The sequence below is a fragment of the Coturnix japonica genome, unplaced genomic scaffold (genome assembly GCF_054131305.1).
Source record: "Coturnix japonica strain WE unplaced genomic scaffold, WE-NBRP24 Scf039, whole genome shotgun sequence".
NCBI classification, from domain to species: domain Eukaryota; kingdom Metazoa; phylum Chordata; class Aves; order Galliformes; family Phasianidae; genus Coturnix; species Coturnix japonica.
This window is the reverse complement of record NW_028188942.1, coordinates 1347863-1373926: the sequence shown is the minus strand read 5'-3', so window position 1 is coordinate 1373926 and position 26064 is coordinate 1347863. Positions and strand designations below refer to the sequence as shown.

The following is a 26064-nucleotide window of genomic DNA, read 5'->3' as shown; positions in this document are numbered from 1 at the left end:
CTTGTTTTCAGGACCTTTCTTTCTACTTCTGCAAGTATTGAGCATTTCTCCCTTGTCCATTCTGCACAATCACTTTCCAAGTAACTTTATTATTCTTTTTGCTTTACTGTGTTCTGGTGTAAGTAACTGTTTGGTTTGTCTTCCAAGCAAAAGATCTGCTAACAAAGACTGCTTTCCTTCAGCAATGCAGGAGCAGCCACCGAGGAGTGTGCTGTGCCCCACAGTTAGCACAGAGTGTGTTCTTCACGTGGGCACACCTTCTGTGTGTAGAACACGGACAGTAACGATGGTGTTAGCAAAGATGAAGTGTTCTGTTTTCTCAGTTCAGTTCTGAGCAAATAGCTGATATGTCTTCACTGCACTACCCAGCTGGAACCACCTGATGTCCTGCATTATTAACGTGGTTAAATGGTATTGCGTGTAAGTAAATGTCTTAGCTTGGCCTCTTGCTAACGATGCTAGACTTTGGCTCAGAGGTAAAAAGGGACCAAATGTAAGCCTGGGCTGCAAAACAGCCAGCAGACTGAATGAGTTCACTTTTTATTGGTGAGTCGTCATGTGCTTCAAGAAAATGACACGCAAAGCTCATAGGAGCCTCACATGGATTTGGTTGAAAAACCCAGTGTTGCACAGTGAAAAGGGCTGCTCACCCTTTTATCTGTATGGTTTAACAAGGCAAGTCTGATTTTGGGCCTCCCCTGTTGCAAATTACACATTCCACTCTCTGTACCGCTGATCTGATCTCATTGTTAAGCACCACAGTTCTCTCTTTTGTTTTAATAATCACACAAAGGTCTGGAAAACTGCCATAATTCAATAAAAAAGCAAGGCTGACTTCATGGTTTCCTGGCTAGCTCTCTCCTAAGCTGCAGTGAACCTGCATATACCCTTCGGAAACGTTACTGACAACATTACGGGGTTTCGTTCTGTACAATGTAATGTTTGTGAGCCTGGGAAGGCTGGGAGGGGATGGTGGTCAGAGCGGCACCAGCAGGTGTTGGCAACCCAGGTGCAGTTACAGAAGGTTTGTGGAGGATCAGAACTGTACCGTCCTGCTGGACATGTCTCTGGAATGCGTCCTGTTAGCAGGGCCTGGACACACACGGGGAGAGATGTGGGGGTTTGTCCTTACTTCTGTGTTTTCAACTTCAGGTGAGCGATACGTGATGACTTTTCTGAATGTGATAAACTTTGGCGATCAGGGTGAGTGTGGCGATGCTGTGCAACAATGACATCATTTTCTAGTTGCTCCTTTTTGTCTGCTTCTGAAAATACTGAAAATATTAGAAACCATTTGAAAATAACATGAAAATGTTGGAGGATTTCAGTGGCGCTGGGACGTTGAGGTGCATTTCAGAGAATGATGGGTAAATGGTTATTAAATATAACACACACCAAAAAACAAGAAACAAAACCAGAGCAACTTGTTTGAGGGTCGTGGATTTAAGGAATGCTTCTCCCTTGGATCAAAACTTGGCAGTTGTGCCTCTTCTGCTGTGCGTCTTGTTTCTGTTTTAAAAACTTGGAAGGAAGCAGCATAGTATCTGATACATTGCAGTTCCTTCTCTTCATTTTCTTGGCCCTGTTGTCTTCCTTTGCAGTCTGTTAGCTGTTACAGCAGGAACACTGTTGTTTGTAGCATCACATCTCCAACTGAATGTGCTCCATAAAAGCAGTGTCCTTACAGAGTAATGAATGGCAGCAGCAGTTCAGGTGACAGCACTGGCTGCGCCACAGGCTGATTCTCTTGCATCTGGATCTTTTATCTTCCTCTGTAGTAAGAACTGAAGGGGCTGCCTGGGGGTGTCTGGGGCTATTGCTAGATTTGCTCTAATGCTGCATTAAGTTCCACTGGTTCTCTCTTTGTTTATCAGAAATGTGGAATAGGAATTTGTGCCAGAAAAAAAGTGACAGCTTGTTGGTGTGTTTTGTTTGTGAAGGTGTGTATGATATCGTGAATAATCTCGGGTCGCTGGTGGCCAGGTTCATCTTTTTGCCTATTGAAGAGAGTTTTTATGTCTTTTTCGCTCAAGTATTGGAAAGAGGGAAGAATGTAAAGGATCAGAAGCAGGTACGTTTGTTAGTATTGGTTCCACATGAAATGCTTACCTTCTGTTGGAGATCAATTGTATCAGGAGTGTGACTGACGTGTGTTTAAATTACTGAGTGTAAAGATACTTGGAAAGAAACTTGAAGTGGAGACCATGCCGAAGGAGTCTGGACAAAAAGCAAATGGATAAAAAGGTAGCGAAGTAGGAGTTACGAGGTGCAATGACATAATGCTGCATTGTCTGGTAATTGAAGTTAAAATCCTCTACTCCAACAGCATGGTGCTTGTGCACCATGTCTGTGCAGCTGTGCTGAGGCAATTACTGTAGGTTCAATCTCTTTCCAGCAAATAAGTGGCACTTGACAATATTTGACTGACTTGAAAATACAACAGGCTGGTAAGCATTGAGCGCTTCAGAGGGTGCCCTTTCCAGAGGAAGACAGCTGTGTTTTGGCTGAGCTTTGGGATTGTTTGCACAGTAACGATGGTTACATGAAGGAGAGGTTTCTGTATGCTCTAGAAGAAATTCTTGGTCAGATAGGAAGGTCCCAGTCAGCCAAGTGTCGTGTCTCACGTTAATGGTAGGCTGACAGAGGTGTACCTGTGTGTGTGTTTGACGTGGAGTGTTCATGGTGTGTTTGTGTGTGGGCTTATCCCGTGCACCTGGCAGGAGGTTTGACTCCTCATGAGGGGTGTGGGCAGCTGCATCTTACCATGTACAGAACTCACAAGTGGCTCCTTATGCTGTGGCGAAACTTGTAGTCCAGTGTAACAATGAAGACGTGGCCCTTTTGGTGATTCAGGCTGTGGCCCTGGGCAAATGCTGTGCTTTTCTTTGCTATTTACTGGCTGCTGTTTGCCCCTTTCCTTAAGCCCTGAAACAGAGCTGTCAATGGCTGATCTTCGTTGAGAGTTCTGCATATAATACGGAAGAGAATAAGAATACCTGAGCACAGCTGGAAGCCAGGACCAAGTGTGTAGGTGTGTCAATACCAAAAAATAGTCTTGGCTGTGCCTTGCATTGTGCCAGTGGACTTTTTCCCCCTGGAACAGTTTCTCTTGGTGACAGCAGCAGTTGTGCTGGTTCTAGTTCGTGTAATTGACTGCTGGGTTTTGTTGTTTTGTTTCTGTTTTTTTCTCCAGGATGATGTTGCTATGGCTTCGAATGTGTTAGAACTGCTGTTGAAGCTGGTGCTTCTGATTGGCCTTACCATTGCTGTTTTTGGATGTGCCTTTTCTCAGCTGGCTCTGGATATTTATGGAGGTTCAATGCTCAGTTCTGGAACAGGTAAAAAGCTTTAGCTGTGTTTTTTGTTTCTCAGCTCTGTTCTGAGCTCTTGGCTCGGTCAGCTTTCTGTCTGAAAAAAATCAGCTCAGGTTAAAAGGAGCTTCAAGTAGCCTCATTCTGGTAGAATTATTTGATTGCTTTGCCCTCCTGTAGATGCATGCATTTAGAATATTCCAACTGTAGCACCACAGCTCCCAAAGTTACCTGCAGGGATGCTTGCAGAGGCTGGAATGTAGCCCAGCAGTAGTTTTAACAATATTAGGAGGTTTACAAGGAAGGAAGGATAAAGCATTGGCTTTTCCTGACTTGTGTCACGTGTACCAGCTTATGGCCCAATAAATACAACCACCACTTTTGTGGAGGAGATCTTGTCTGTTACATTAATAGCTGCTGCCGCCTTGTACTTTGTGTTTGGGTTCCCCTTGCTTTGTTTATTCTGTTTGTCATCTTGTCAAGATGTCCAGACCAGAAGCTTCTCAAAGGGACACAGAAGTTGCTGTTATCATCGGTGATAATGTTACAGCTTCTGTTGTGGAGTATGAAACTGTGGCTTTATAAAAGAAATAATGATCTCTTTATCCTTGTAATGCTGCTGTCTTTATTTTGTTGTAGGTCCCGATCTTCTCCGGTGCTACTCGTTGTATGTCCTATTTCTTGCTGTCAATGGAGTAACAGAATGTTTCACGTTTGCTTCGATGTGCAAAGAAGAAGTGGACAGGTGAGGAGTACCCCCAGTGCATCTGTGTGTGATTTGCATGGAGTTAAGCATGCAAATGGGGAACAATTGTTCTGCTTGGATATTCGCTTGGAAATGCTTTTCTGTTACTGAGAAGGCAGTTTCTTTTTGCAGTCGTTTTAAGGACTGTGTGCAGACCTCGATGTAAAAGCTTTAGTTTAAACCTTTGGGTAAAAAGGATCCGAACTGACAAGGTTATTAGCTTTTAATACACAGCAAACTGGGAAAGTAATTTAATGTGAAGTCTTATTTTCTGTACATGTACGTGAATAGAAGCTTCAGTTTTTAAGGTGGACTGTTATGTTAAACTCCTTAAAGTCTTGCAGCTGTTAAAACTTCTCAGTCACAGTTTCTATAGATCACATTTGGGATGACATGAGTTCAGTGGTTTATCGGCCTTGAGGAGAGCTCTGGACAAGATGACTTCCTGTGATGTTTTGCAGCCTGGATGTTTTCTTGGTTCTCTGTTGTGGTGTGTTGGCACTGCAGCCTGATGGCTGCCATCGGACTTGTTTCACTTCTGTGGCTGTTGTCTATTACAGCTCTGTTCCAAATTAATTAGGCCTTTATTTTTTTTAGGTCATTAATTAAAAGAGATCCTCTTTTAGCAGTTTAGCAATTGAGCAATTCTTTTTAGATGTGCAAGGACTGCTTTTGTCCCCCTTTCCAAGTGTGATCTTCTCTTTAAAGCCACTGTTTGGAGCAGGACTAAGTGTCACCCTATTGAGCGTTATTGTTCTTCAGTACCGAATAGAGAAGGAAAAAGTCCTCAGTGTTTGATACTGCTAATTATTGTTAGTAGGTTTTCTGAAGTGAATGCACAGGTGAATAGTAGGATAGAATTTCCTTTACTTAAAGTAGTTGTTGGTTTAGTTTACTCAACGTATTTTTCATTCTTGTGCTGCATTTCTTTTCTCAGCCTTGCCGGCTGTTAGCAGATGACAGGAGTTGTTGCTCCCATGTTTTAGAAAGCGAATGGATTTTTATCTTCTGAAAATGAGTTTAGTAATTAAATAGTGCAACTGCATATGTTGTTTATATTGTTTCTTCTTCCTAGGTGCAATTTTGTTATGCTGGCCTTGTCCTTCGTGTTCCTGTGCATCTCTTATTTCTTGACCCGCTGGCACGGAAGTGTTGGCTTCATCCTTGCCAACTGCTTTAATATGGGTATTCGCATTGCTCACAGCATCCAGTACATCTATGAGTACTTCAAGGAAAGCTCCTACAGACCTTTGACAGGCTTGCTTCCCTCACCGTTTTTAATACTCGCTTATGTCATAAGTGGAGGAATTACTGTTTATTCAGAGGTAAGTATCTGCCTCGGGATGTTCCTTTCACTGCGGAGGTTTGTCAGATGGCTTCATTACCAGAAGGAAAGAAATATTATCAACAGGAAAGGCTTACAACCATAGCCTTGGAGATTTCCATTACATCTTGCAAGGCTGCGTATAGATCTATTAAAAATGAAACAAAGACATGCAATTATATTGATCTTCAGATGTGTGCCTGCTTGCCTTCTCCAGGTGGCAGAGAACTGTGTACCTAATGAGTCAGACAGTTCTGCTGGCCATCTGTATATCCACATTCTTAGTTCTTGGTAATTGATGGTGATAGTGCAAAGAAATGGTCACTAAAGATTCGGTTAAAAAAATAAAAAAGCAGTGCAGGGGGAATAAAACAACAACATCTATCATGTATGTAGCTGGCCTACCTTGTGCCAACTGGTTTTCCTTCAGTTGCTGGTTTCCTTTGTTTTAGGCATTCTTCTGCTGCGATAAGGGTTGGATGTCAAGGCTGATTCACATCAGCATTGGGGCGCTGTGCTTTGCAGCTACCACCATTACCATGTTCTGCACAGAGACCAAGCTGGTCCACTTTGTCAGAAGCCAGTTCCTCTCCCAGTATATGAAGAAAGGAACATGAAATGCTCGTGGGCAGAATAATTCTTGTTCGTGGCTGCAATTATGGAGGGTTGTATTCTTTGCACGGGTCTGCCTGGATAAAGGTTTCCACATGAGTTTGTTGGAAGTATTGATAGTGACAGTATAAGTGGTTGCTGACTAAACTACTCTGTACAGTGAAAGAGAGCCGAGTAATTTTCTCTTCATGCATCATTCGTTCTTAGCTTTTCTTCCAACAGCCTCGTTGGTGATGAAGGTCTGTAGTGCACCTGCCTGACATGAACTGATGGCCAGAATTAATGTGGGGAGCTCCCATTCTTACCGGTAGGGAGACATATATGAAGGCATTGTATGGCTTACGTCTTAATTAACATGTAATTAAGAATACCCTTATTGAGGATGGTGGGCTGTTGAAAAAGTTAGCAAAGAAATGGTTTGATGTTGAAAAACAAAAACCAGAACCAAAACCTGAAGCAAACACTGGAGCGAGGACCAAGCACGAAACCAGTACCAAAGTGGAACGTAATGCAGCGCAGAAAAACCTGAGTTATCGGTGCCCTGAAGTGAGAAGCATTAAACAGACAGTTCTGGTACTTGCAGGGAAGCTACTGGAATATGCAGCGTGTCCAAGTCCAAGCTGGCTGTGTGAGTTTACTTCTGTCAGCATCATTCATGTAAGGAGAGAATCGATTAGCTTGTCAGAAATGCTCTGAAGCTTTTCTCTAGACAGAAGTGTGGTGGGTTTTTGAGCAGTGCCGAACAACAGCTGTGAATTACAGTCACGTCCAAGTTCCAGAAGGTAGAGTTAAATATCATTGACTTCACTGCTGTTCTGTTCCTACCTGAGGTGATCAGTGCAGTTATGAGCAGATTTGTCTCGCCTTTCTGCAAAGTGGAACGTTGTGTATGTTGAATGAGATTTCCTTCTGGGTTTGTGCGTGTTGGATCTCTTGCTTTTGGATTAAAAAAATGCTGCTTTTTCTTACAACGAGGTTTTTCATCTGGTTGCTCCTTTTTGTGTTTGTTATAAACCTTTGTGTTGATTTAATTTATTGAAAATGTCAATGCTCAGAAGCAATAAAGCATTGAATTTTGTTTCCTAAGGGCGCCATGTCGTATTGCTGGTCTAAGATGTGACTTCAGAGCATACGAGCAGCACGTTGTAACAACCAGCATTCCCTTCACATGGTTTGAGTGGAGCAGGAAATGCCGAGTGTGCTGAGACGTACAGCATGAAGACTTCACTGTCATCACATAGCAAACTCCACAGGTCCTGAGACAGCTCTAGAAGCATCTTCACTTCCAATGGCAGTGAGGAGTTGGTACCAATGGACAGAGCTGACGGGGTGAAATGCTTTCTGGTATCACTGTGGTACCATTAGAAACGTTTGGTTCTGTTAGAAATGTTTTCTTAAGTGTCGCCTCCAAATCCGGCGACAAGTCAAGGCTGCGTGTGAAAGTACCGTGCCTCCGCACATGGGGAACAGATGAGACTCACACACAGTGCGTAATGCCAAAAGAACGAATTTAATGCCTTGCAACAAATAGTATATACCGGTACATGTGACCGCCCCCATCAGGTACTTGTGACCTCCCTGACTCCAGCCCAGGTGCACCCAACAGCTTTGTCTCAAGTGATGCACGGTCATAGTTTACAAATCCTGATGAGCGGGCTGAAAGGAAGTGATCACACTATGATACAGGAACATCCCCTTCACCCGAGATTTCTGTCCAGGTTTTGTCTTCTCCAATTTAGAAAAGGCTCATTGGTAGGCTAACAGCATTGTAACCAGCATTACTAACACATCAAATGCCTATTCCCATAGATTCCAGCATTGGTAACATTAGATCCTATTTGATTCACATCCAATTTATTAATAAAATAGAAGCACACTGGATAATAACCTGGATAATGCCTAATAATTGCAGTTCCTGAGACTGCATTGGAAATGCTAGAAATTCTCCCATTATGTCGCTCCGCTGTTATCTGCAGTATAACAGGTTACAAAGCAGCACACGGGCCCAGTCACTATGAAAACTGGATACTAGGGCCAGTCCTAACGACTCCCATTTACTTTCCAAAAGCACAATTTGTGCGAGCGATGGGGCAAAGGGAAGTGATGTGCCCGAGGAGTGGGGCTGAGCAGCAGGCAGGAGATGCTGGGAGCTTTGCAGGGCGCTCAGCTGTCTGCCCGGGAGGAGCGCCACCTCCTCCATGTGCCACGGAGCCTGGTGGAGAGCTGCCCAATGGCTCCTTGTGGATGTGGCCTCGTTTCCTTCAGGATCTTCAGCGTCTGAAGGGCCAAGGAAGCGACAGCTGGACTGGGGTCATGCTTCATTCCCTGAAGGCCTGCGATAAGAGGAACAGAGAGGCATGATGACCCAGCTCTCCCCTCTGGCAGGAGGGAGCGAGGGACAGGCATGTCACCTGCTGGCTGCCCCAACATCCCACTCCCTGGCTTACTTTGGTAGATGTGCTCTCTGTCAGCCCGCTGCTCATCCCTCATGTGCCGCCCTAAGAGCCCTGCGAACACAAAGCCCCGTCAGCGACCCCCGCTGTTCCGTGGGTGCAGCATGGAGGGCCGGGGATGGGGGAAGCTCAGCCTCGTGGCTCACCGATGAACCTCACGGCCTCCAGTCGCAGGGTTTCCTGCAGGCTCTGCAGGTAGAGCAGGCAGTCGCCCAGGTAGTCCTGCGCTGCACTCTGTCTCCTCCTCTTGGTCAGCTGAAGAGGGAAGAATGTGAGGTCAGTGCAGGCTGGTCCCGACCCTGTCCTGGGGTGTGGGAATGGGCATACTGTTGCGCATACACACCATGCAGTTGCTGATCTGCCAGAACTGCTCTGTCTGCACCAGGTGCTCCAGCTTCCTCCAGCGCAGGAACCGTGCAGCACCAAGGAGGGCTTTCTGGGAGGCCTGCCAAAGAGCTGAGATAGCACCGCAGCCCGAGCAGCCGCAGAGCCCGTGTCCCCAGAGCCCCTCTGCAGGGAGGATGCAGCAGCAGGGGCTGATGCTGCTGTGGGCTGCAGTACTCTTGATGTATGGGGGGCACCACGGGAGCAGCATCACCCTCCCCCAGATGAACCTGATTCCCACCTTGGACACGTTCTCTTCCTCATCGTGCAGGTGTAGATACAGCAGGACCAGGTTCCTGCACACCGTCTTCTGCATCTTCCTCTTTTCTTGGCCCTCCACAAAGCTCAGCGTTTTGAGGAAGAAGTCGATGGAGAGCTGACGCACCGTGCCGGACTCCTGTGGAGGAGGAAGGAAGGACATCTGTGTCAGCAGCTCCAAGTCCATGGCAAGCAGGGACAGCACCACCAGTGAAGTGGGGGCAAAATCTCCGAGCTGAGAGGATGCAGATCTTGAGGATGCCCTCAGAACTGCTCCAAAGTGTGCAAGCTCTGCCCAGCGGAAAGTCTGCCCAGGACCACGCAGTGCCTGAACCTGGTGAGCGGCCAGGAAAGTCCCCTGGTGCGCTGTCACAAGGCAGCAGGCATGGGCACGCTGGGCTGGCAGCCACATCCCTCGTGTGCTGGACTCCCTATCATCCTTACATCGTTAAGCAGAGCTGGGAGCTTGCCGGCCAGCTCCAGAGCCATGACGCTGAGCTTAACCTCCTTCAGGAGGTGCAGCAGGTTGCTGAATATTGGTAGGGCCGTGGCACGGATGTCACTATCTGCATCCTGCAGCTGCTCCATGATGCACGGCAGGAAGATGATCATTGTCCTTGCCTGTGGGGAAAAACACCCCATCCTTTAGGTACGGCAGCAAGCGTAATGAGGGCAAGGCTACTCCAGTACCAGCCCTGAATAGCAGGCAGTGATGGGGTGGGCAGAGCGCACCAGCTCCTCACTGCCTGAAAAGTTGCCGAGTTGTACATGGCCCCGCTACAGCCCCATGGCAGGCCCAGCCCAACCTGTGGCATTCCTGGCCACCCCTGCTCACCGTGTCCTGCCTCTTGCTGAGCTGCAGGATGCCCCTGAGCACCAGCTGCTGCATGCCCACCCTCTTGCTCTGCAGATAGTGGGCAAAGATTCCTATGATGCGGTGCAGCTCTTTGCTGAGGTCCATGCATTCCAGCATCTGCAACAACAAACGTGGCTCTTAGTGCTGGATCTAACAGTCAGCTTGGGGAAAGACAGCAGGCCCCGAGGGAGGCAGCAGGGCTCGTGCTGCCAGTGGCCTTGCAGCCTCCAGTGTTCTCTGCTTCTGCAGCTGTTGCTCACCTCAACGAGGAAGACCATGGCCACCATATCCCAGGAGTAGAAGTTGGTGCTGAGCAGCTCAACCAGCTGCTGGAAGATGGGGTCACGCAGAGCAGCAGGCAGTTCCCTCATCACCCTGCAGGGATAAGAAGGCACCGTGAGCCCTGAACCAGGCAGACGCAGCTCTGGCTGTGCAGCCCTCTTGCCACTGCTGCAGGGGCCACAGGCTCTGGTGCTGTGGCTGCAGTTTGGCTGAGAACTGGGGACCCCCGTGACACCACAAGGAAGGGCTCCCACCTGGCCACCACCTGCACACCCTGGAGGTGGGTCACAGTGCTGAGAAGCGCGTCCCAGCCCCCCTGCTCCTGGATGGCCTCCATCTGCTCCTGGAGGCCCACGCTGCAGAGCAGCACCTTCAAGGACTGCACCGCGGACCTGCAGGTGGAGAAGGGTGCGAGTCACATCAGGAGCCCCAGCACCGGGTCCCTGGGTGCAGCAGGGGGACGGGGATGTGGCACCTGATGGGAGTGAGCTGGTGCTGCTGTTGCCCCTCCCAGAAGATTTCCACCTCCTGCAGCGTCAGCTCCGTGGTGAAGGACACTTGCAGGAGAAGGGCTGGGAAGAGCTGGGGGAAGATGGCTTCAGCCTCCTTGAGGACCAGAGGCAGCTGGAGTATCTCTGGTAGGATCCTTGCTGCCTGCAGAAAGCACCCGGATATGATTCTTGCCCTGTCCCCTGGGTTTCCACCCCGTCTTTAGAAGTGTAGGGATGGAGAAAGGGAGGGGGGGGGAGGGAGACCCCCAGAGCCCCAGGCAGGTCTATGGATGCATCCCAGGGCAGGAAGAAGGCTCGGGGGTGGACAGGGAAGGGGAGTGGGGACTCAGCTGGGGTTCAGCTGGGTGAATGAGGAACTCACGGCCAGGGCAAGGACACGTGGCCTCTCCTTGATGAATGGGGAGGTGTGCTGCAGAGTGTGGTTTATGAGCACTTGGAACACCTCCTGCAGCACTGTCTTCACGGTTGAAGACTCCGAGAGCATTTCCCTCCACATGGTGACAGCAACTCTGCAGGTCCCCAGGGCTGTCAGCGTGGCTGCTCCTGCCTGGCTGATGGCCGTGGGGTGGGGAGGGGGGGGGAGAGGAGCCCTGAGGGCTGTGGCCCCATACCTGGAGCAGGTGAGAGAGCAGACCAGCAGGCTGCTGACCATCTCCTTTGGGAATTTGCTGGCCAGCACAAGCAAGGCCCTGCTCAGGCTTTCAAGAGCTGGCTTGGCTTTGATGGAAGGCAGGCTGCTGTGGATCGCCTTCACAATCTTTTGCACCTGGAGGGGGGGAGCATGGGTGAGAATGGGATGGCACCAGAGCAGGGCCCTGCTGCCATCCCCACTGCTGCCTGCCGGCCAAGCGCAGTGCCAGGGTTGGAGCAGAGCCCCCAGGGCTGGAGCGGAGGCAGCAGCAGGTTCCCACCTGCTGTGGAGGGAAGCGAGCCTCTCCTGCGAGCACATCCACCATGTGGGCAGCCAGCTGGGTGCTGTGGAGGCTCGGTGCTTTCATGCTCTCAATGGCTGTGAGTAAAATGTTGACCTTTTCAGGGTACAGGAGGTATTTCAGAAGGACCTGTGGGAGGGAGGAGAGGAGGGATGACTTATCCTCTGCTTGGCTGCTCAGCTGTGCAGGTGTCCCAGGAGAACTGGGAGCAGAGGCTGTGCTGGGTGATGCCAGGGATATGAAGCGTGAGGGCCCCAAAGGCACCAGGGCTGCTCGGGGACAGTGCGTGCACTCTTCCTGACACTGCAGGCCTGGGTTCTCCTGTGGGCTCAGGGTTTGCTCTTTGTACCTCGAAGATATTTCTGGCTCTGTCCTCACGGGAAACCTCCTGGTGGAGCGAAGTTTGGCTGTCCCAGAGCTGTGGTACTGTGCGCTCCTCCGGTTGCCATGGCAGTCCTGGACAGGAGCACACACGGTGTCAGTGAGGGGTCTGGGCATCTGGAGGGACCTAGCCCAACACAACTCCTCTCACTTGGGGCAGCGATGAAGATGAAAAGCTGATGAACAGCATTAATCGCCTCATCTCTGGTCCTGTCATCCGTGGAAGTGCAGGACAGGATGAGGTGTCCGACCAGCTTTCCCAGCACGGGGAAGCGTTGGTTCTCCTGGCACTTGTGCTGGAACACCGTGGTTCCAACGAAGCAGGTGCACAGCTGGGGAGAGAGGCAGCACGGCTGAGTGGGCAGCAGGGCCCAGCCCAGGCTCTGTGCAAGCCTGGACACAGGTGGGCTCTGGCTGGAGAGCCAGGATGTGGTCCCAGAGCTGAGTGCGCCGGGACTCCCTACCTCAGGCAAGACGCAGGTGTTGCTGAAGGCGAGCAGCCTGGCAATGCACACCACAGCCCTCTCCTCCACGGCCGCCAGCTGGCACGTGGTGAAGGGCAGCAGGAGCTGTGGAGAGAAAAGTTGCTGTTGTGCCCACAGCACGGGGCACTCGTCCTTCCCCTTGCTCCCCAGCTGCAGCGGGGTGGGTGGTTGCGTCCCTGTCCTGCTGCAGCCCTGCCATCTTCCCGCTGCTCCCCACCCATCCCTCTAACACTACACGGGCTAGTTTTGGGCCAGCACCCCCTGCCCGCAGCAGGCCCTGGGGGGACCTCGTGTGGATCCCTCCTTTGTGGCCTTGAACCATCCCCACAAACCCCAGCGTTGCCACATCCAAACCTCCATGATGTTCTGCAGCTCCAGGAGGACAAAGCGGCCAGCGCTGCTCACCAGCACCTGCAGCAGGTGGTGCAGGGCTTCCATGGTCTGCAAAGGAGGACAGGGGTCAGGGCGGCCTGCCCTGCTGCGTCCTGCTGGCAGCAGAGGGGCATCCCGGGTGCTGGTGCCCAGGAAGCGTCCCCAGGGCTCAGCTGATGCGCACCTCCACGTAGAGTGCCGCATCCAGGTCCGCGTCGTCCTCGTAGCAAGGGAGGTGGAGGACGCTGCCGAGGCAGGCACGCAGGAGACCGTTCTTCTCCTCTGGAAGCAGCCATGCTCCACTGCGAGGGGAGAGAGGGCAGAGGTGTGATGCTCCGCTCAGCACCCTGTGCCCTGCAGCCTGTCCCGCTCAGGGCCCCGGCTGGGACCAATGCCTCCACGCTGGCAAAGCCGTGCTGGGGCGGTACCTCATGGCGGCGATGGTGCTCATGGCCTGCTGCCAGAGCTCCGTGTCCAGGTGCTCGGCGGGCTCCTCCTGCAGCAGCGCCTGTGGGCACAGCGGGATGGGATGGGATGGGATGGGATGGGATGGGATGGGATGGGATGGGATGGGATGGTGCAGTGTGCCCTGCTTTGTGTGCAGAGCCCAAGCACCCCATCCAGGCCCCCAGTCCTGGCCCTCGTTCAGGGCTCCCCAGTGACCTTGCAGTGGAAGGGCTGTGCCCTCAGCCCAGCCCTGCAGTGCTCCATTACCTCAATGCACAGCACCACCTTCAGCACGTAGTCACACAGCTGGCTGTGGACCACGCTGTCCGTGATGGCAGCTGTGCAGGCAGTGCGGACGCAGGCCAGAAAGCGCAGCTTCTGTTCCTGTGTCTGAGACAGGAGGGGAGTTACAGGGGTTGGCATCGGGGGACCCCGACACCCTCTGGGCACAGCCGGGCAGGGGCAGCCATGGAAGCACAGAGTGCACACTACCTGCGGTCTGCATGCACAGCAGGCGTCGATGTAGCTCAGGGGATCCTCGTCCTGAGGTGACACGACGGAGGCAAAAGGATCCTCAGCTGAGTCCACGGGCCCCTGCTGGGGCTGCACCCCATGCACCTCGCCAGGCCCCTGCGGGGCCGTGGGGGTGCGGGATGCTCCGCGCCTCTCTGGCCAAGCCTCTCGAACTCGGAGTGGGGGTCTCTGCTCCATCTCGCAGCGAGGAACAGCGGCGAATGAGCCTCGTGTTCCAGCTCTGCCTCCTGGTGGTCAAAGCCCATTGTAACGGGGCTGTGATCTCACCCCGTTCCATCCGCCTCCACATAGAACCCCTCCTCTTGCCCTGGGCTCGCGCCAGAGCCCCACAGCCGTCCCTGTCCTTGGGCAGGTTCGGTCTGGAAGGAGCCCTTGTATTCACTGTGTGTGTTTGCCACAGCTGCAGTGTTGGGATCCGGGAGTCCTTCTTCAGTCCATCCCCGCATCCCCCCCTGTCAAATTAAACCATGTTCTGGTCTCCATTGGGACGGAGTTGATTTTCCCTTCTTGGCATCTGGTGCTCTGTTTCGGCTTTAGGAGAAAAACAGTGTTGGTAACGCAGCAGTGTTTCTAGCTGTTGCTGAGCTAGATGGGATGGGATGGGATGGGATGGGATGGGATGGGATGGGATGGGATGGGATGGGATGGGATGGTGCAGTGTGCCCTGCTTGGTGTGCAGAGCCCAAGCACCCCATCCAGGCCCCCAGTCCTGGCCCTCGTTCAGGGCTCCCCAGTGACCCTGCAGTGGAAGGGTTGTGCCCTCAGCCCAGCCCTGCAGTGCTCCATCCCTGCAGGCATTCAAAGGCAGGCTGGATGTGGCTCTGGGCAGCCTGGTCTGGTGGTTGGCGACCCTGCACATAGCAGGGGGTTGGAACTGGATGATCTTTGAGATGCTTTTCAACCCAGGCCATTCTATGACTGTACAGTTCCATACTGGAACAAAGATAAAATGGTAACTATGTAAAACATGGAGTCAAACCTGTGTGATTTGTCCACACCAGGAGGTGATTAGAAAACAATTTGTAAGCTACAAAGCTGCTTGCATGAAAGGAAAAGAAAATAAAACTACAAGAATAAGGGAAAACCTTTCTTCCTGAAAATAGGAAGAATAATGGACCTGACATGAAATTTGGGTGAAGCTGCCTGATTTTATGAAGCTATTCCCATTATTTTCTTGGTGCTGTGTTTCCCAAATGAGTGGTTTCTGGCTGTGCTGCAGCACCAGTCTGCATGTGAACATCAACTCTATTCACCATCTGGGAAGATTAGGACTTCCCTTCTCCCACCAGCACCACTGAATTACAGTTACTCAGTGGTTAAACAAAGGAATCCTTAAAGAAGGGTTTACAGCTGTCGTGTTATCTGAAGTGCTTGGGGCATTCTGATGCTATTAAGCTCTATGTATTAACAAGTTCAAAAAGAAAAGGTAGGCATCTGATTGTTGTGACAGTTTCTAAGTTATTTGGAAAGCTGTACCACCCAACCACTCCTTCTGTTTGATGGAGGTGACAAAGCTCAGTTTAATTTCTGACTGCTGTTTAAATCCTGAAGCTGGAGCTGGTTCCTGGAGCAGAAAAAGCTCGGAAGCTGTCCCTCCTACAAGCAGGCACCTCTGAGCAAAATATGACATCTCGATTTCTGATGGTAAGGTCAGGAGACCTGATTCCAGCGTCTAGCTTTCGGATTCATGCTATGTTAGTGGGACCTTTGGCATCTAGCACTGACCAACAGCAACTGACAGGCTGGTAACAGTGCACCCCAAAACAGTTACGTTTCTATTTATGTTATGAGGGAAAATTGTATCGCATTGAGATTTCCAGTTTTTACTCTTTGCAGATCTAACTAGCTGCTGGAAGAATCCTGTACGCCATGTTCACACCATTTCCAATGAGCTGGATGAGTCTGTTGTTGGCATTTTAAAACCACTGACCAGGCAGGCAATATGTATGGAGTATTTGGCTCTCTCTACAGTCATGAATGTTTGAGTATCTTCAACATGTGGCTCATTGCTTCCATTTCAGGCTGCCCAGAGAAGCTGTGGATGCCTGTCCTTGGTGTTGAAGGCGAGGTTGGATGGGTGATGGGCAGCCTGAGCTGGTTAGTGGGCAGCCAGCCCATGGCAGGGTGTTTAGAACTTAATGATCTTGAAGGTTTCTTCCAACCCAAGCCCTCCCGTGATCCTATGATTCTGTGATTTCATTCAGGTTTATTAAGATGAGATGAGTTCTCCTAAATGCGCTGTTCTCCATATGATGATAATTGGAGTCTAGATGGATGACTTAAACCAGACACCAAACTTTCTGATGGCCAAAATGAAATGAAATCAATCCTTTACTGTGTCAGTAGTCTGTAACTAGAGCCCATCAGGTAATTCCCAGCCTCCTGCCTGTATCAGTGGCTGCACACAGTGAAAAAGTCTGATGGGATTTTAACCTCTAAAATGTTCAGAATCAGCCAGAGGGTGAATATATTCACTATGCAAATACCTGCAGGAATAAGCTTGTCATGTATGTCCTCAGGTAGCACAGTAGTTAATGGTGGGACTCAGTAGGTCATGCTGAAAGTTGAGTCTGCTGATCTTGAAGGTCTTTTCCAGCCTACATGACCTTCTGCTAATATTTCTGTATTTATTTCTGTTCAGCTCCCAGAAAACCTCCCACCCAGCCCCCAACTGACCCCGTGGTGAAAAATAAAACAGAAACCTCAGTGATGCTGGCATGGTCCCCTCCGAAGATGCAACGCCCCATTCCAATCGATGGCTACATTGTGGAACGCAAGAAACTAACTGGCTTCACGTGGGTGAGGTGCCACGAGTCTCATGTCCCCGTCCCAGAGTTCACGGTGAGCAATCTGTCTGAAGAGGCTGATGATCAGTTCCGAGTGTCTGCAGTCAATGCACATGAACAGAGCCCGTCTCTGGAATTCCCAGGGAGCGTGCACCTTGGTAAGCACAAAAACCCCAATGGAAATGGGTCAGTGTGAGCTGAGCAGCTGTGTTGGTTCCCTAAAGATGTTTCCTTTGACTTTAAGGATAGTAGTGCATTAACACACCAAAGGCTTTCCCTTCTTCCTAGTTCTCCTATCAACCTCCAGCTACCACTAAAGTGATACAAGTTCTGTTTCTGTGACAGAGACATGAATATCCTTATCTTTTGATATCTCACATGTGCAAGAGGCAGAACTTTCTGTAACAGATTTGAAGCATAGAAGTGCTTCTTCCAGCACTCATGCAAAGGGAGAAGAAGAAATGTACCTATGATTTAATCTTCCATCTCTAAATGAGATACCAGACTTGCATCTAAAGAGCATTAAGACATCCATGTTGTTCTTCCTCAGAACCAGTCCTGGCTGTAAAATCCCCCCTAACAACTGGTGAAGCTGTACCTGGAGGGGATGCCATGTTTACTATTGACCTTATAACAACGTGTTGCAGCACTTGGTACCTCTATGGTAAAGTCTTACAAGAAAGTGAGACCTGCATCATCAAGAGAACCCAAACTAATCACAGCCTAATCATAAAGAACGTCACCAAGAACGATGATGGAGCAGAAGTGAAATTTGTTGCCGAAAATGTTGATGTCAGCAGCAAGATGAGAGTGAGAGGTATTTGCTTTGATCCTTCTCCTTTCATCTTACAGTCAAGGCATAGTTGCTGTGATCTGTTGATTAGAACTGGGGCTGCAGGCATTCACTGCCTGTACCAAATACCTGAAATTGCATCCCATGGACTGACGTGAGTCCTGGTAATGACCTAAACATGATAGCACCGAGTGTAGGGTAAGCCAATCTACCCAGCTGCTTGGTATCTGAACCAGATTGCTTCATGCCAGCTGATGAATGTCTGCAGTTCACAGGTATTGGCCAGTGCGTTCAGTCAGCAGGTTTACCACTGCATCACCATAGAGCAGTACTTTCAGATCCAGGTTCAGACAGCCTTTCTGATTGCACTGGAATAGTTTAGAAGTAGGGGAGCAATCATTCCAATAATATCTCTATCAATCAGCTTTGCATGACAAAATAGAACAAATAAACATTCATTATGGGAGGACCTGTTTGTCATTGGGTGGAAACCTCTGCAGAAGCATGTTTAGAGCATTCTTAATCAGTAGAAGGAGATGTTTGGTTGATTTTTACTTAGTAAATCCGGCAAGAAGACCAAATGAAATATCTTGAATTGCTCAGCAGTGACACAATGATGAGTGCAGGAACAGAAGGTGATACTTTTTCAGAGATGTTGCAGCAAACATTGACCACGTTAGCCTGATATCAATTGAAATAACGAGGCCTTTGCTCCTGACAGGTGCTGCAGTGAGATTTACCAATAAGAGCAAAGATGTAGAAAAGATCTCCGCTCGGCTGCATGAGGAAGCCAAATTGCAGGCTGAGCTTTCAGACACAGGCGCTACTGTGGAGTGGATGAAGGATGGGAAGGAGCTCAAGGCCAGTGAAAATTATGAACTGCAAATTGTGGGGAAGAAACACACCCTGAAAATTCACAGCGTCTCAATGGATGATGCTGGAGGTTGTCAGTGCATGTGTGAGGGGGATAAAATGCTCTATCAGCTTTCAGTGAAAGGTATGTGACAGTCTGGGCTGTCCTCTTCCTGCCCAGGGCCAGCAGACTGCATTCACCTGACTCCCCGACAGTCCAGCTGTTGTCAGACAGCATCTGGGGTGTTTTCAGTGGCTGTTTTGACTTGAACTGGCCAATCTGCTTTGTAGAGCCATTTGATTTCTGTGTTCTGTCCTGTGATTCGTCCCTAAGATATAGAGGAAATCAAGGGAAAGATAGGAAAAAGAGCATCCCAGCCTTCCTGCTCTTCTCTCAGGTTGGCCACGAGAGATGATGTAAACAGTTCTTTTTGTAGCAGTGATCCCAAGTGTAGAAGAGACCTGTGAAGAGTCACAGGGATGTTTCCTTAGCTGTCATTCCATGGTGGGCTTTTTCTGACACAGATGTAGAGAGAAACTGAACTTTCCCACCCAGGTCTCTGTTTTGCTGCAGGGTGTAGGTCTGATCTCTGAGATCCACACGCTGGGCCTTGATTGCAATAAATGAGAGCCCTTTGTTTGCTCCAGTGGAAGACTTTCCATTTCTGCAGTACCCTCTGCGGATGACACAAATGCAAATGCACCTTCTTCCCAGCAACAATTGCCTTTTTTTTTTTACACTGAGTATGCATGACGCTCTTCATCATATTCTGCTGGCTTGTCACCCTTGTTGATCCATGGAGAGACGAGAAAGCCCTAGAGTAGTGTATGCACTTTGGCATTGGAGAGCTTACTTAATTGCTTCTTCTCAAAGAACAAACTCCAGAGAGGCATGGAGACAGCTCCAAAGAGAATTGAATAATGGGTATAAATTTAAGGAGAGCAGAACACCCTGCCAAGGCTTGTCAGCTAGTCTTAATTTTGCTTTTCTTCTCTTTCTTTGTCACGATAGCATAATATTTCATACTGGCAGTTCTGCCCACAGAATTAACTGGCACAGGCTGCCCGGGGAGGTGGTGGGATCCCTGGGAGGTGTTCAGGACCAGTTCTTGGGACCAGTGCTTTTTTACATGGTTATCAGTGACACCAATGATGCAATGGAGTGCACCCTCTGCTGTTTGCTGAGTGGTGCGGCTGATGCAGTGGAAGGAAGGGATGCCATTCAGAGGGAGCTCAACTGAGAGGTTGGCCTAGGTGAATCTAATGAGGTGGAACACAGCAAAGTGCAAGGTTTTGCACTTGGGCTGGAGGAATCCCAGGCATTTCTACAGCCTGGGAGGAGCAGTCCTTAAGAGAAGCCCCGCAGAGAAGGACCTGGGGGTCCTGGTGGATGAAAAACAGAACGTGAGCCATCAGCGTGCTCTTGCAGCTCAGAGAGCAAATGGTCCCCTGGGCTCCATCAGAAGAGGGGATGGCCAGCAGGGACAGGGAGGTGATTGATCTTCATGATCCTTGAGGTCCCTTCCAACCCGGGCCATTCTATGATTCTGTGATTACACTTGCTGTCAGAAATAACGGCAGCTGTACAGAAGCTGGATATATTTTGGGACAGTTCTTGTAACCAGCTGATTTTAAGACCCTGCCAGAGTTGAGAGTCTAAATTGCATGTCAGAAGAAAACTGGTAAAGTGGCTATTGCTCATTCTTTTTCATTTGCTGATTCTTTCTTTAGGGATCCTTTTCCAAAGGAGATTCTGGTGCTGGAAGCAGTTGAAGAAAGGACCTAAGCAGCTCTTGCCAAGAGTGCTTGAAGTCCCTGTGGAGAGAAGCAAAGAACTTGGGCTTCCTCTGGGATGCTCCCCACCATGTCTCAGGAAGGAGACCAACCGCTGTTCCACTTTCTGCTCTGTGTGTGGAAAGGTACGTCTGGGTTTCTTCTGCTTGTTTTTTCTTTCTTTTTCTGGCTTTGAAGGAGAAGGGGTGGAGCAAGGGGAGACCCACTGGTCATTTGTTACCTCAAGAACAGGATGGATTCTGCATTGACTGTGAAAAACCTGGGCTAGTAGCATGGGCATGTTTCAGGCTGGACTCTTCTTTGGCTGCTTGGTTTCCTTTTTGCTACAGGGAGACAGCTGTCTAAAGGTGTGTTTTCAAACCCACTCTCCAAAACCATGTTTCATTGTTGCAGGTGGTTCAGTGAGCTCTTGCAGTGCAGATGCTGTAGTTTGCTGTAGAATCTGAATGGTTTCTGTTCCTAGGGAAGGAATGGGAGGAGGTAGTGAGAAGAGAATTCAATGCCTAAGGGGAGGGGAGATCGGGGATTGGTGGGAGAGGGAGCCAATAGGAGGGAGAGAGAAGTTGGGCGCAGGGTGATGGTAACATCCCTTTGTGACGTCATAATGCTCCTTTGTGACATCATAATGCTCCCTTGTGACGTCATAATGCCCCTTTGTGACATCATAATGCCCCTTTGTGACATCATAACGCCTTTTTGTGGCGTCACAATGCCCCTTTGTGACATCACAATGCCCCTTTGTGACATCATAATGCTTCTTTGTGACATCACAATGCTTCTTTGTGATGTCATAATGCTCCTTTGTGATATCACAATGCCCCTTTGTGATGACATAATGTCTCCCCTTTGTGACGTCACAATGCCCCTTTGTGACATCATAATGCTTCTTTGTGATGTCATAATGCCCTTTGTGATGTCATAATGCTCCTTTGTGTTATCACAATGCCCCTTTATGACGTCACAATACCCCTTTGTGATGTCATAATGCCTCTTTGTGACATCATAACGATCCTTTGTGACGTCATAATACCCCTTTGTGACGTCATAATGCTTATTTGTGATGTCATAATGCCCCTTTTTGACATCATAATGCCCCTTTGTTACATCATAATGCCCCTTTGTGACATCATAATGCTTATTTGTGACATCATAATGCCCCTTTGTGACATCATATCACCCCTTTGTGATGTCATACTACCCCATATGAAGTCCAGGCAGAGTCAAAACTTATGGACCTGCACGAGGATCACTTTCAAGACAGTGGCTCTGTTGCTTCAAGCTTATTTGCTTCGTCCTGCCGCCACTCTATTACCAAGTATCAGCAACCTCTTGCATGATTCAACTTGCAAACGTTTGACACTAACCCTTGTGTTTCTGTGCCTTCCTAGATAATTCGAGCCCTTGTCAACCCCAAAGATCCAAACCAAGTAGTGATGTGCAGTGTGTTTCCATCAATGGAGAGTTCTTATTAAGCACGAATCGCTGCAATTCGGATGACAGCCTTCCACATGGTAACAGTGATGGACACAAGGGGCTCATCCACGTTCATGCTCTCATATCTCCTGGCTCTGCTGAAGCTCCTGACCTGAGCCTGCCAGACACCACAGTCACCTGCCTGGATTGTGACCCAGCGCCTTTGCAGTGCTGCCCATCCCAAGCACAGCCCGAGTGCCCCAACAGCAGCAGCACCATGCAGGAGCAGGGCAGCATCAGTGAGGTGAAGCTGAGCATCTTAGATGGGGACTTAGAGTCAGGCTGCCAGTCCCAGGCACCAGGCAGCAGCACCAGCTCTGAGCCACTCTCATCTTGACAAGAGGAGTCCCATCTTCACCCTTGACCTCTCAAGCCCTCCTGTCTTTTATTGAATAAAGTCACTCTCATGCTCAATCATCGCCTTGGCTGCATTCCGAGTCTTCATTCACAGGGATTGGGATGAATGCAACAAACAGCAAGGCAGCTCAGCTTGCAATGCTATGGCTGTGGGGTTCGTGCAGGCAGAGCTCTGGGTTCCCATTTTGCATGGCTTTGGGATGTCAGCAGCATGATCTCTACCATTTTGTATGGCAGCAAATAATCTCTAGCATCCAGGTTGCTGCTCATGATAATCCGAGTCTTCCTGGCTGTCGCTTTGTGATACCTTTTAAAGCCTTTTGATACTCTTTGATGCCTTGGCTGCTCCCTAACACCTCTGTCCTCCTGCCATGTTGACTCATGTCTCCCACTTTGAAGCTGGCTTTGCAGATCATCTCCAGCCCTGTCATCATCACGCTGCAGCAGGAGGTGCTCACCTGGCCCAATGTCTGGCAGTGCTGCTTGTTCTGCAGATGAGCAGCTGCCTCCTCATCTCTTCAGCTACAGTAGTTTTTCTCAGGGCAGTTAGATGCAGTCATGCTCCTCTGGATTTGGTGTGTTAAATCCATGCTGCAGGGCAGCAGTCAGTGCAATACAAAGGCGTTCTGTGTGCCACAGCATTTCTCCAGGGGCTGCCAAAGGTAGAAGCACAACACAGCACCATCCTTCTGACAGTAATGTCTGTGAGTGTTAGACATGTGAGCACTGCATCATCCCCAGCGTGTCAGTGCTTTTCCACACCAACCTGACTCTCACACTCTGCACTGAATGTAACTCTACTCTTGTGGAGACAAATGCTTTCTGTCACATCCTCCATCCCTGCAACCATTTGCCGGTAGGCAGCTCTTGCAGAAGAATCAAGCAGCAGATTCTGCTTTTGCTCACCCTACAGCATGCAAATGCTATGAAAGCAGAAATAACCTGGCGTGCTCTGGGTCTGCAAGGCTGCACAGATGGGAGAGGTAGATTGTGTTTTTGCAGTGGAAGTTTCCAGTATTTTCAGTACATAGTGTAGGCCCTAACTGAATGTATAACCCTCTTGTAAAACAGCTGTATAAGTAGTTTTTCCACCAAGAAAGTTGCTGAACAGAGTTAAGTTCAGACTGGGGGCATTCTGACATGGGTAGAATTGAGACAAGCACAAGATAAATACGCAGGGTGGGTAGAGCCCAGCACAGCACAGAATGAATGTACTGACTGTTGGAAACATTGCCCTTCTCTGTCCGCAGAAAAGTACAAGGCAAACCTAAAAACAAGAGGTTGGTAATTGACCTTCTATGGAAATGAATCCTAGCAACAGTCTGGAGGAGTGTGTGAGCCTGAGATGCTCAACCAATGAGAGCCATGAGAGCATCACCTGCATTGGGTTTAGGGCATAGAACAGAATTAATGTCACTGACTGGTGTGCAATTTCTCCCTTGCCAACAGGGGATGTTTGCGCAGTATTGCAGTAATGAATAAGCACTGCTGCTATCGCTGCCATCTTTGCCTAACTAGAAATCTTTGACTTTGAGAGTTTCTCACACAAGGGGAGAGGGTAAGAAAGTAAAGAGGCACAGAAAACTAAGGGAAACTGCTCTTCTTTATCTTACCTATAAAAATTGATACAATTGATGCTGTCGTGCATTTTTTTTTAATTATTTTTATTTTTTTTTTGCCAATGTCAGTTAGATTGTTTTAAAATATCCACACACCAAAATCTGACTACCAAGCAAATGTAATGAAAATGAAATGAAGGTGAGTTAGCGGAAAGCACAAGGCCATATTATATCAGGCTCTAGCAAATTTACAGGCAGTCACTGCACGAAGAGGTAGATTTGAGTTGCACATTATATGATTCCCACAAAGATTAATGAAATCTGAAGCTTTCAATATATTTCCCCTATAATCAAAAGAGAACGGATCCCCAGGGTCTGTCCCGCAGACGTTCTTTCCGTGGTCTCTGCTGCCACCTGCTGGCCAATACACGGAACTGCCACTGTTGGGCGTTTGGTGCCGCAGGAAGCACAACGCAGATCTGAGTTCTGACCGGTCTACGCAGCAAATCCGCCAATCTTTATTGTGATAAGCCCTCCACATGGCATTGCACACGCACTCGAACACGCAACAGGCATAGATTTCTCCTAACTCCTCGAGGAGCAGGCAAGCAGAACAACTGAGCGCACCACTGCTTGTGATTGGGCCACCCCCATCATAGAGATGTGTGTTAGATCTTTTACCCACCCCTGGCATTTTTGGCTACAAGGGCACACTGCTGGCTCATGGTCAATCTGTCGTCCACCAGGACGCCCAGGTCCCTCTCAGCAGAGCTCCTCTCCAGCAGCTCTTCTTTCTGCTTACACAAGGAAGATAGTCTTGTCAATGCAGAGAAATGAATCACAGAATCACAGAATGACCCGGGTTGGAAGGGACCCCAAGGATCATGAAGCTCCAGCCCCCCTGCCTGGAAGGGCCACCAAACTTCCATGTTTAGTAATGAAATAAATTAAATAAATGACAAAATTTCCTTTCAGAGAGTTGCATTCACACCTTGACTTAGGTTTGTACAGCTTGGGCATTTGGTCAGACGTGTTCTGAAGTCAGGTTTTTCTTTGATTGAGAAAGCATTGAACTAGTTCCTCATTGATGTACAGTTCCTTAGAAATGGAGTAGTCCCCACTTCAGACCAGCTCCTACTGGATCCCATTTCCTGAGAGTCCCCCAAGAAATTCTGGAGGAATCAGTTTGCTTTCTAATCTACCAACTGTCTGATGCTTTCAACACCTTGAATAAATTGCCAGTTGCTGACTTGTTTCTTTTTGTAAATCTGTTGATGCACGCACAAAAAATGGATCAGAGCACGGGGTCTTATCTGGAGATGGGAAAACAATTGGATAAACAGAAAATTGTTATTTGCAAGTTTTGCAGATCTGTAAGTGGCTTTTCAAGAGATTGTACCACTTCTGCACATTGATTGTCTGACAGTTTCCCTATGATTTTACTTAAAAATGAAGAAGCAATGAAAAGCTCTGTGCTCTGTGGGTGTGCATGGCTGGCTCTGCCCTTCTCATAGAGGAGAAAATCAACATTTTCACCCCTGGTTCCTACACTTAGATAAAATCCCCTCCACTTACCTGCAATTTTCCTATGTGTGGAAACAGCCTGACCTCAGATGGGGTGAAGCAGCTTCTATTTGTCCTTTCTCATTATTGAGGAAATAATCTGTATTCTTGGTGTCACATCATTCACATGAATACTGTGTTTGAACTCCACTTGTACCTGCCAAAGATCCTGCTACCTTCTCAGCTCAGTGAAGATTTGGCCTGCTATCTGCCCTGAATTGTAATGCCAAGTATTGGCTTTTATTTAGTTTTTCCAGCAACGTTTTGTTACATTGAAACCTGCTTTTCTATTTTAACTATCACCACCACTTTGCTGTGATCAGTGGAGATGAAAGTTTATCCTGTGGATATATTATGCCTTGAGGAAACAAATGACTCCCTGACACTCAACCATCTCTCATTTTCAATATCCTTAAACAATTCTCTCACTGACTTCCTGCTGTTCATCTTCATGGCATCTCGCTCAAGCTGAAACCCATCAGAAATTCAAAAAGGTGCCACTTATCCTAAAGACCGGGAGGTGGGAGCTGATTTTACAGTTCAGTGTGAAAGAACATGAATGAGAGGAAGCAAGTCTTGAGAAACAACTTCACCAGCTGGAGTCAAACAGGCACATCTGGAAAGGACTGTCAGATGCAGCTTTTTCACTTATCAATTCAGATCCAAGCATGACATTCAGAAGACAAACGCAAAGTGATGCTGAGGGAAATAGAGAACTGTGGTAGAGGTCATGAAATACTGAGACAAACACAGGGTTTAAAAAGAGATTTTCAATAAAAGAACTACATAATTTCAAGTTGTATATTTTTCTCAGGTTGTATTACGTCTAATGTCTGGACTGTGGCAGAAAAGAGGCTGCAGTGTTGTTCTCTGTAGGAAGAGGCCAGTAGTTGTCCCATGTCAGACAGAACCATTTCAAGTGCTGGCCAAAGCTGAGTCAAGGAGTGATGCTGCTGGCACTTCTGTGATAACTTTGTTAAGGAAGGTTAAAACCACTGC

General features: G+C 48.8%; 2 protein-coding genes across 2 annotated transcripts; one reads left to right on the top strand and one right to left on the bottom strand.

The window, feature by feature from the left end:
- The first annotated feature begins 1007 nt into the window (after positions 1-1007).
- Positions 1008-7078, top strand: LOC146753155 (man(5)GlcNAc(2)-PP-dolichol translocation protein RFT1-like). Its single transcript, XM_085530966.1, has 6 exons — positions 1008-1203; positions 1941-2071; positions 3194-3338; positions 3951-4056; positions 5261-5381; positions 5833-7078. The coding sequence occupies exons 1-6, from the start codon at positions 1062-1064 to the stop codon at positions 5995-5997; spliced, it is 810 nt and encodes a 269-aa protein (XP_085387092.1). The 5' UTR covers positions 1008-1061; the 3' UTR covers positions 5998-7078.
- A 405-nt stretch (positions 7079-7483) lies between these two features.
- Positions 7484-12973, bottom strand: LOC146753154 (maestro heat-like repeat-containing protein family member 7). The gene is made up of 16 exons (XM_085530805.1): positions 12890-12973; positions 12202-12685; positions 12019-12125; positions 11649-11798; positions 11349-11503; positions 11099-11246; positions 10701-10879; positions 10480-10617; positions 10204-10318; positions 9923-10060; positions 9532-9708; positions 9071-9226; positions 8789-8890; positions 8592-8700; positions 8440-8499; positions 7484-8325 (listed from the first exon to the last, which is right to left on the bottom strand). Exons 1-16 carry the CDS (start codon positions 12971-12973, stop codon positions 8156-8158), a joined length of 2472 nt encoding a protein of 823 aa, XP_085386931.1. The 3' UTR covers positions 7484-8155.
- Positions 12974-26064: the final 13091 nt, after the last annotated feature.

Coding starts and splice junctions, on each gene's coding strand:
- LOC146753155 (XM_085530966.1), top strand. CDS start 1,062: ATGTCTCTGGAATGCGTCCTGTTAGCAGGGCCTGGACACACACGGGGA. Junction 4,057..5,260: donor TGCAAAGAAGAAGTGGACAG/GTGAGGAGTACC, acceptor CATTGCTCACAG/CATCCAGTACATCTATGAGT. Junction 5,382..5,832: donor GAATTACTGTTTATTCAGAG/GTAAGTATCTGC, acceptor CCTTTGTTTTAG/GCATTCTTCTGCTGCGATAA.
- LOC146753154 (XM_085530805.1), bottom strand. CDS start 12,973: ATGGAAGCCCTGCACCACCTGCTGCAGGTGCTGGTGAGCAGCGCTGGC. Junction 10,880..11,098: donor CACGTGTCCTTGCCCTGGCC/GTGAGTTCCTCA, acceptor TGCTTTCTGCAG/GCAGCAAGGATCCTACCAGA. Junction 10,061..10,203: donor CCATGGTCTTCCTCGTTGAG/GTGAGCAACAGC, acceptor TTGTTGTTGCAG/ATGCTGGAATGCATGGACCT.